The sequence below is a fragment of the Protopterus annectens genome, chromosome 17.part0 (genome assembly GCF_019279795.1).
Source record: "Protopterus annectens isolate FY-2018-M chromosome 17.part0, PAN1.0, whole genome shotgun sequence".
NCBI classification, from domain to species: Eukaryota; Metazoa; Chordata; order Ceratodontiformes; family Protopteridae; genus Protopterus; species Protopterus annectens.
Window position 1 is genome coordinate 426,911,207 of NC_056751.1, and position 9,720 is coordinate 426,920,926.

At 41.1% G+C, this 9,720-nt stretch overlaps 1 protein-coding gene across 1 annotated transcript in view; it reads left to right on the forward strand.

Moving 5' to 3' along the window:
• POLD1 (DNA polymerase delta 1, catalytic subunit) overlaps positions 1 to 9,347 on the forward strand; it is a gene marked incomplete in the record, with an annotated part of 1,583,142 nt that extends 1,573,795 nt beyond the window's left edge. Inside the window, 1 exon segment of the mRNA XM_044059378.1 lies at positions 6,275 to 9,347. Coding sequence (XP_043915313.1) covers positions 6,275 to 6,371 — 97 coding nt within the window.
• Between the last annotated feature and the right edge of the window lie 373 nt (positions 9,348 to 9,720).

Below are 9,720 nucleotides of genomic sequence, written 5' to 3' on the forward strand. Positions count from 1 at the left end.
CTAATATTTTACATCTGTTCCCACCAGATCTTCCAGCTGAAGTCAGAGGCAATTGAAGCCAACAGAAAGCCTTTCACTTGGTGGACTTATTCTGCTAATAGAGTTTCTCCACCTTAATAAAGAAGGTATCCCATACTCCTTCATTTGGTTTGTTCACAGGTGATCCTCAATATTTTCAGACAGTAGTTTAATTTGGATCTTAATTCTTCTGTAAATATACATTATCATACCATTTGTTGCATCTTGACTGTGTAGATGGTAGAAATGTGGCAACTTCAGGAATGGCAGGCCTGTTCATCCCCCATTTGAAACTGGCTAGTTTGGTAGAGTGAAAATTTTCCTTGGAAAACTAACCATTAGCTGTACCCTTTGGAACACAGAGTTGTACGTTTTTAATTACAGGAACCCTAATTGGTCTTTCACAAAATAAGTGACATGTTTTTCCTCTCAGATGGTACTTCACACCAGGGTTTTTGTGGGCCAAATGCAGTACTTTGCATTTGTTTGCAATAAGACTTAGCTAACACCTTTCAAGTTCCTTTTCTCAGTCTTTCCATGGCCTTTGCTTGACTCTTTACACCATTCTTCTGCTGCACACCTGTTTGTGTCATCAGCAGAGAGTTTAATCCTGTTCTGTATTCCATCAGGTATGTCTGAAACAAACCCATTGAAAAGTACTGGGTTCAGAATGTACCCCTGTGGTACTTCTAATGTCACCTTGACATTCATGAAATTCCCCCTCGCCACAACCCCTCTGTATCTTGCCATTCAGCCATGCATTTATCCAGATGTCCTTCATGGCTGCATCTGCAGTCATAACAAGTGGGTTGTCCTGTCGTCAGGCAGCCCTTCAGTCGGCCGGATTCCAAAGTCCGGGTCCGGCTGATGTCGATCTCTGTTGGTCTAAGGCATCAGCCATTTTCCTTAGTCTTTCTTGCCGCGTGGCGCCAAGCAAGTGTCGGATCCAGAGATTACTTCAGACTTTCAGAAAAAGTTAACAATTGTTTAAACTGTGGGAAACAAATACCTCATAAAGATTTCCACTCTTACTGTCTGCCTTGTTTAGGCCCAGCCGCAGCCTGTTCGCCTGTGCTTCTTTCAACCGGCCGGCGCTAGGCGCCGGTCCGGGTCAGAGTGCAGAACAGTTTTTCGTTCTGATTTTCGGATCCTCCGACTACCCAATCTAGCAAAAAGCCGAAACCATGGTCAAGAAACTGAACAAAGTACAGCTGAACCTATTCCTACAACTGAGGCCCCTGCTACAACTCTTGAAACGACTTCAGAAATTTTACCCACTACGGTGGTTGACTTATCAGACACCATCCCTTGGATGTTTCTACCCCAGCACGTGGTGCTGCTAGGCCTCCAGCAGCCATGTCCATTAAGGCCTTCGCCAGGGCTAAAGCAGCCAAGACTACTAAAACAGTGCCTGTTAAACCACCCACATCCAGGCCCTCTTCTAGTTCTCAAATGCTTACTTTGGCAGAAGATTTAATTTCTTTAATTAGAGGATCTCAATCTCACCCAGACAGGGCCTCTCAGCCCCAGAGAAGAGACCTAGGGCAGAGCCCCGAGCCAGTGTCCTCTGATGATTCTGCTGATGAATCAGACATAACTGACCAGCCAGAGGCTCCTTCTCCAATTTTGAAGATTCTGATGCTGAAGAATCCATCCCAGCTGCTTCCCCACCAGAAGAATTCTCCTTTGCATGCAGAACAGTTCCAATGGCAGCAACAGGATTTTTCAGACTCCAGAAAAGACTTAGGACTTTTCTGCACCTCCCACAGCACAGGCCCTTAGCTATACCCCCTGTCTCTCTGTGGTGGATGATGCTTTCAATGATGTTTGCCAGATTCTTTACCCCAGCCCCTGCCAAACCAGACAGATTTTACAGGGTGCCAGTTTCTCATCACCACCTTTACATGGCTCCACTTGCAGGCCCAGAAACTATATCCCAGGGCCCAAAACCCTATTCCTTCTGAAAGGGAAGCAAGGTCATTAGACAGATGGGGTAAAAGGTCTACACTTCAGCTACTCTCTCAGCTAGAGCTTTAAACTGTCAGTTTCACATGATACAATACCAAGAGTTTATGCTGGATCAGTTAACTAAAAACTAACCACTGATGAATCTCTTGATAAGAAATAAGTATTAGAGAAGGTAAATAACATACAACAGGTTAGCAACCATTCCTTAAAATGTGGCTATGATGCACTGGAGGCTTCATTTAGATCAGCCATGACAGGCACAGTGATAAGAAGGCATGCATGGCTAAAGGAACTAGCTTTACCCGATCATGTTAAAGCTAAGTTGCTAGATGCTCCTATGGACAAGACAAGTTTCTTTGGTACTTCTGCCCAGCAGGTTATGAAGAAAATGGAAGAAAAGGCAAAATCTGTTCAAACTGTTAAAGATTTCTTGCAGGTTCAACCCCAAGGTTTAGCAGGAACTGGCCTGCCAAAATTGGTCCTTTCCTGACTCCACAAAATTTCAAAGGGGCAGGAATAGACGCTCCAGAGGTAGAAACGAATCCAGAGGAGGTGCCTACAGAGGAAGACAGTGGCAAGGTAACAACAGAGGCACAGACACAGCCACTGCCACTACATCAACACAACCACAGTGACTTAACCCTCAATGCCCCTACCAGGGAACAGATAGCAGCTCCTCTAGGCGGAAAGTTAACCTTATTTTCAAAGAACTGGCACTACATAACAAAGGACAAGTGGATTTTACAAACCATAGATCAAGGTTACCGTTTCACTTCCACACTTTTCCAGTCAAAAGAGGAATGCCAAATCTACCTCCAAATCAAAAACAGAGGCTCAGATAATGGAGTTAGCAAACATGAGAGCTGTGGAAAGAGTGCCAACAGCAGAGCAAGGAAAGGGTTCTACTCCAGACTATTCCTAGTTCCAAGAAAGGAAAAAGTTGGAGACCAATTCTCTGTCCACCTTAAATACATACATCATTGTCCCAAAATTCAAAATGCTGATCTTACAGCAACTTCTTCCCATGCTGGGCAAGGAGTCTTGGCTGGTAACTCTAGATCTCAAGGAGGCATACCTGCACGTCCCCATTCTCAAAAATCTGCAGAAGATACCTCAGATTTCTTTCAGGATCAGAGCACTATCAATTCTCAGCATTGCCTTTTGGCTTATCTACTGCGCCCAGAGTATTCACAAAATGCCTGGCATCAGTAACATTGCAGACTTCAGAATTCAAATTTACCCATACCTGGACGACTGCCTGCTACAATGGGACAACAAAAGCAAGCTGACAACAGATTTACAAAGGGTCATTTACTTGCTACAAGCACTGGGATACACAGTCAATTTACAAAAGTCAAGGCTGATACCATCCCAAACAAGGACATTCTTATTGGACACAGTAAAACAAATGGCATTTCTGACTACAGAAAAACAAAAGAACTCCTCTATACTTCTTGGCACTAACAAAACTGAACAAGTTAACAGCAAGAAAAGTACTGCAGGCCTTGGGCTTCATGGCATCATGCATAATCTTGGTTCCATTTGCCAGACTACATATGAGAAAACTACAGTGGTACCTAAAGAATTTATGGTCCCAACACAGACACAGTCTAGAAACAGAAATCCCACTAATTCCATGCTTAAAACAGGAGTTCCTATGGTGGGCTCAGGCATGCCAGTCAAACCCAGGCCTACCCTTTCGCAGATGTCAAGCAAGCCAGACCATCACAACAGGCGCTTCAGACCTAGGATGGGGGCCCACATGCTGGACAAATGCGGCAAGGATTGTGGACACAGGATCAACTTCAACTGCACATCAACCTAAAAGAAATGCTGGCAGTAAAACTGGCAATCCAAAAGTTCAAACCATTTCTCAAAGAGGGCCAGTTGATGATAAGGACAGACAACACCACAGTCATGTGGTACATCAACAAACAGGGAGGCACTCATTCATACCCCTATGCAGAATGACCTTGGAGCTGTGGACCCTGGCACTCAGCTACAACATCCAGTTACAGGCAATATTTGTACCAGGGAAAGACAATACCCTAGCAGACATATTAAGCAGAACCACTCGATGCCCACGAATGGAAGCTTCACCCGACATCTTCAAGACCATCTCAAAGAAATGGGGAATGCCACAGATAGACCTATTCGCATCACCTCTCAATCACCAGCTCAAAAATTCTGCACAAGGACATTCCACCCATTAGCATGGAAAGTGGATTCGCTCTCTTTCAACTGGAAAGGCCTAACAGCATATGCATTCCGCCTCTTCCTTTGATACACAAGGTACTACTGAAAATCAAGGAAGAACGCCCAAGGATAATCCTGATAGCTCCAAACTGGCCAAGACAACACTGGTACCCACTACTGAGGAGCATGTCTCGAACAATATGTGGACAATTCCCTGATGCCTTTGATGTTAACGAGAACAACTACAGCATCATACATCCAAACCTAAAAACCTTGCAACTGACTGCATGGAACATCACATAACAGCAGCTATTCCAGAACTTTCCCAAAGAGTTAAAGACATTATTCTTGAAGCACGCAGACCTTCAACAAGAAGGAACTATGCTGGAAAATGGAAAAGGTTTGTCATCTGGAGTAGGAAAAGAGGAAAAGATGTGTCAAACATAGATATGCCTAACATTCTGGAGTATCTGGCCGAACTTCTTCATTCAGGCCTGTCCTACTCCTCCATCAAGATACATGCATCAGCCATTTCAGCAGAATACAGCTTTTGATACACCTGTTTTTTCGCACCCTTTGCTCAGGCAATTCCTCAGAGGAATCAAGAATGTAAAACCTCCAAGAAACCACCATTACCAGCTTGGGATTTAAACTTTGTGCTAGAAAAGTTGACACTAGCACCCTTTGAACCAGCAGCAACAGCAGACCTACAACACCTGTCATGGAAAACTGCTTTCCTACTGGCAATTACTTCAGCAAGGAGGGTTTCAGAACTACAGGCCTTAATGGCAGTGCAACCCTTCCTAATCTTCCACCAAGATAGAGTGTCCATGAGGACTAATCCTACATTTATGCCTAAGGTGGTATCCAGAGTGTCTTTAAACCAGGCAATCCACCTACCTACCTTCTTTCCCAACCCACAAAACAGAGGGGAAAGAATACTGCATACCTTGGATGTACATAGACAGCTACGCTACTACTTGGACAGAACAAAAATAGCAGAAAGACTGACCAACTTTTTGTAGCCTATGCAACAGGAAGGGAAGGAAAAGCTATTTCCAAACAGACAATCTCCAAATGGATAGGAAATTGCATACGATTCTGTTACTCCTTCCATGGAAAACCAATTCCACAGAACATAAGACCTCATTCTACAAGGGCAACAGCCACTACCACAGCCTTCTTACGAGGAGTGGCAACCAAAGACATTATTGAGGCGGCTACTTGGACCTCCGTGCATACATTTGCCAAGCATTATAATTTGCCTCTATATTCCAGATCCCGAGCAGGGTTTGCCACTGCTGTACTGCAAGGGATCCTAAACACACCATAATCTACTTTTATCCTCCTCCCTAGTTGGCTATGGTATTCTACCCACTTGTTATGACTGCAGATGCATCCATGAAGGACATAGTGCAGTTTTGTACCTACCATAAATGTAGATGTCCGAACTGGATAGCATCTGCAGTCAGGATTACCCTCCTCCATCCCTCTGTGGTACTCCTAGGGTGTTTACCCTTCTAATAGCTAGCTGTTGGGGGGGAGTCTTTTATGGTGTATTTGTTTGTGTATATGTACATACATGCTTATTGTTGTGTTTACCTCTATCTATTTGGAAACATTGGCATCTATCCAAATTTTAGCCTGCAAGAGGGCTTCTGGCATCTGGGGCAAGAAACACTGAGGAAAATGGCTGATGCCTTTATACCCAAGACCAACAGAGATGAGACTTTGGAATCCGGCCGACTGAAGGGCTGCCTGACGACAGGACAACCCACTTGTTATGACTGCAGATGCTATCCAGTTCGGACATCTACATTTATGGTAGGTACAAAACTGTACTTTCTTTGTCCTACCCTTAACCCCTCCAGTTTTCCTTTAAGCCAACTAAGCCAAGATCTTATGCACTTAAAATCTGTGCTATACCAACAATCTCCTTGATATTTTTATGTATTTAATACCAGTAATTGTGTTGGGGTTTGTGTTCTGTACTGCAAAATAACTGTACCCCTCCCATTTTTGTTGGCATAAAATGCATTTTTTTATGAGTGCTTTGTTGCATCTTCCCTAACATTTTGTCTTTCTCTTTTAGTCGTGACTGTCCTATATTCTATATGCGCAAAAAAGTTCAAAAGGATCTGGATGATCAGGAGAAATTGGTCTGTCGATTTGGGCCCCCAACCTGGTAATGAACTGGTGTCCTAAGTTTGCAGAAGAATCCTGGAAAGATGTAGACAGAGAAGGAGGGAAGTTGAGAAGTCATGAGTGAAGAAACTTGACCACAGGGTGCAAAGGGCACTGTTTCTGCACTCGCTGGTTGGCCAATGTTTAACTCCTGAAAGTACAGCAGGAACACAACTCAGGACTCTTGTTTCTGTGACATTTAAACAGTTTTTTTTTTTTTTATTAAAAAAAAAAAAAGTTTTGTACTTGTTTGTCAAGTAGACACCATGTGTTAAGCCTACACACCCACACATGCTGTGGTGAAATCTGATAATCTACTGACTTGTCTGGGGTTTTTTTTAGCTTTTTTATATACCTAAAGAAAAAAAATGGAGAGGTTTGATAACACAGCAGCTGTTCCAAGTAAGCTTCTAAGTAAAAACTGAAAGTGTGGCAGTTGAGCACGGGGTGGGGGGGGTGTATAAGACGATAGGTTCCTAACAAGCCTTGTCCTGTAGTCTTGATTTTAAATTCTTTAGTCTGTTTGCATACTCTGCAACACTGTAACTTGCTTAACCAGTATCCCAACATCACTCTTGAAAAGAGACATACTTGTGTTATGTGTTATATTCAGTTAAATGAATAAAAACAGTTTTTTCTCTGTTCATTAAAGGTTAAAAATTATAAGCAAGCAATATTATGCAGCTAACCTCTTAAGCGTACAAGTGGCATCCAGTGTTTATGCTGCTATCTCAATAATTGGTATAGTGTAAACTGCTGTTCTCTAATTTGTCTCCATGTGCCTCTTAGGAGATTCAGAAGAGGCCTTTTGTTTCATGCATGCGCCATACTGTGTGACATGTGGGCACTTAAATGTAAAAAGTATTGTTTTTGTTATAGTTTTATACAGAGGAACCTGTTAAATGTTTATTTTGGCACAAACAGTACTACTCGCTCTTTGTTCATTTAGACAGGGCAGGTTGCCAAATCAAATACTTTGGCTTTCCCTTTTGTACAGGGCCTGTTTCTCTGATGCAAATTATTCTAGAACTAATAGAAATGTGTTATGATATCTGAGAAGTTACATTCCACACAATTTTGTCATTGTAATATTATGCACATCTGAAGCTTGAGCTGAAAGAAAATCTTCAATACGTACTTTGTTCTTTTAAAGTATATACTTTGCATCCTTGTAGAATAGGCTATCGTTGATTTCAACACATTTTCAGTTGCAACATCGGTAAGAACTGTTATGCTCAGCTGTTTTAAGTATTTTGATACTGTAAATGTTGACATGAATTTACTAATTAAAAAAAAAAAAATCAAACCTGTTTGGGTTAAATGCGTAGCTAGAACGTATTGCAATTTTTAATGTGCATTCTGTAACATTATGCACATTCTACTTAAACCAGTTTCTTATATCCATATACAACAACATGTGTTCAAGACCTATGCACCATTGCTGTGTATGCATTTCAAGTTGCTTTAATTTTGATTTTTTTACTTTGTAAGAGATCCATCTAACCCAATGGGCACATGAACATACACTGTTTCCAGTAAATTCCATAGTAATGATGGCTTAATGTTTAATTATACTGTTTTGATATGGAGGTGAATTCTTTTTTGGGGAGGGGGCTGAGGAGAGGGTGCACCCTTGAAATCACCAGAACACACCCAGGCGTGTTGTAGTGTTCGTCGAATGGCTGAGTTCTGCATTCGTGTTAAGTTGATGTTATGACTGCAACTGCAGACACTTTTCTCCCAAACATGTGCCATTTAAGTAAAACCAAGGCATGCATATATATTACAGTGACTGAACAAATGTGTACTTTGGCTTGTATTGGTAATAATACCAGGGCTGTCTTTGGTGGATATGTGATTTATATTTATTTTCCAATGTGCTCTCTTTTCTGACTTGCTTGTCTCCCACAATCAAAGTCCAGAAGGTGCAGGGATAGGCTTAGTTTCAGTCACTGTTAATGTATTTTTATGTGCTAAGCAGCATTGTTGCTTGTATTCATCCACCCACAACCATTGTGTGGTGTAATTTCCTTCATTTTTGTTTGTAAACTGAAGCCTTGGACCTTTGGTGTAGACTAAACACCAGATATTTAGTAAAATATCTAAAGGCCACCTACTACTTTTTTGGGGGGGGGGGGTGATGTGCTTTTTCTACAAAAGTAATGGATTATAAGGGCACATGTAATTAAGTAAGTCAGTGCATTGTGTTTATGCTGTTGAACATTAAAACACAAATTTTATTTTTGAAATTTAATATGTAAATTATTTTTTTCATGTTAAATGCAGTCGGCTTTGTAATGTGCTTTAATGAATGCCCTGAATAACAGGTAAAAAAAAATAATTTATTCATCCTGTTTCATCCTTTTTAAGATTTTGGGGTGCTGGAGTCTGTCATTAATCAGTGGATATATAGGCTTATTTCCTTTTTCATGATGTTTCCAGTTTATTTGCCATTTTCATGAAATTTCAGGGTTTTAATATTTAATACAGGCAAAGAATCTGTTTTTCAGCTGCTAATATGGTGCTGCAGTGCTGCATTGTGTGCGAGTGCCACTCAGGTTGGAAGCTTCATTAATAAACTGAAATGGCTGATGGAAGGGATGTAATTTTCTGTTATTAATGCTTATCTGGCAGCCTTCTATACAGTGGGATACATTTCTGATGCTGTTTTCCAGGGTCTTAACCAACATGGTCTTTTGATATTACCAGCAAAATAAATAAAATAAAAAAGCTTTTGGGGAGTGTGTATTCAGATAGTGACGGTTTCATATCAGTGTTTAGAATTATTGTAAGTTTTAGTAATGTAATACAGGGCACTGTTTTGCATAGTTTGCTTAAATACTTCATACTACTATTATTGCTGCCATTTTCATTGACATTTGATCTTTTTTGTACTTTTTTGACTAGCTTTGTGTGTGTTTATGAAACAAAGACATTGTATGGTTTGCTGTAAATAAATGCTGCATAAGTGCTGTAAACTATTCACTATTTTGTTATTTTGATACTGTTTCTCTGCTGATCTGTACTTAATTGACCCTTTTGGTTTAAGCTTTCTTCAAATAAATTGGTAACATTTTTTACAAAGTAAATTGCACAACGCTTGTTTTCCTTCGCTATTCATATTTGCAAAATGGTACAACCAGGACATCATCAACATGAATTTACTATTCTTGACCGTAGCCAAAAGACCAAGTAGTAATTTAGAACCAGTCCTTGGCATTGCTGTGAAGCTTGGAGTTAACTTTAGTCAGATTTTCAAATTTCACTTTACCAGAACACGGCCCTGTACCAGCTTATGTTTGAGAAAGCAGGTCCAGGTTCCCTTTGACAAAGCATCACCGCCATCATGAAATC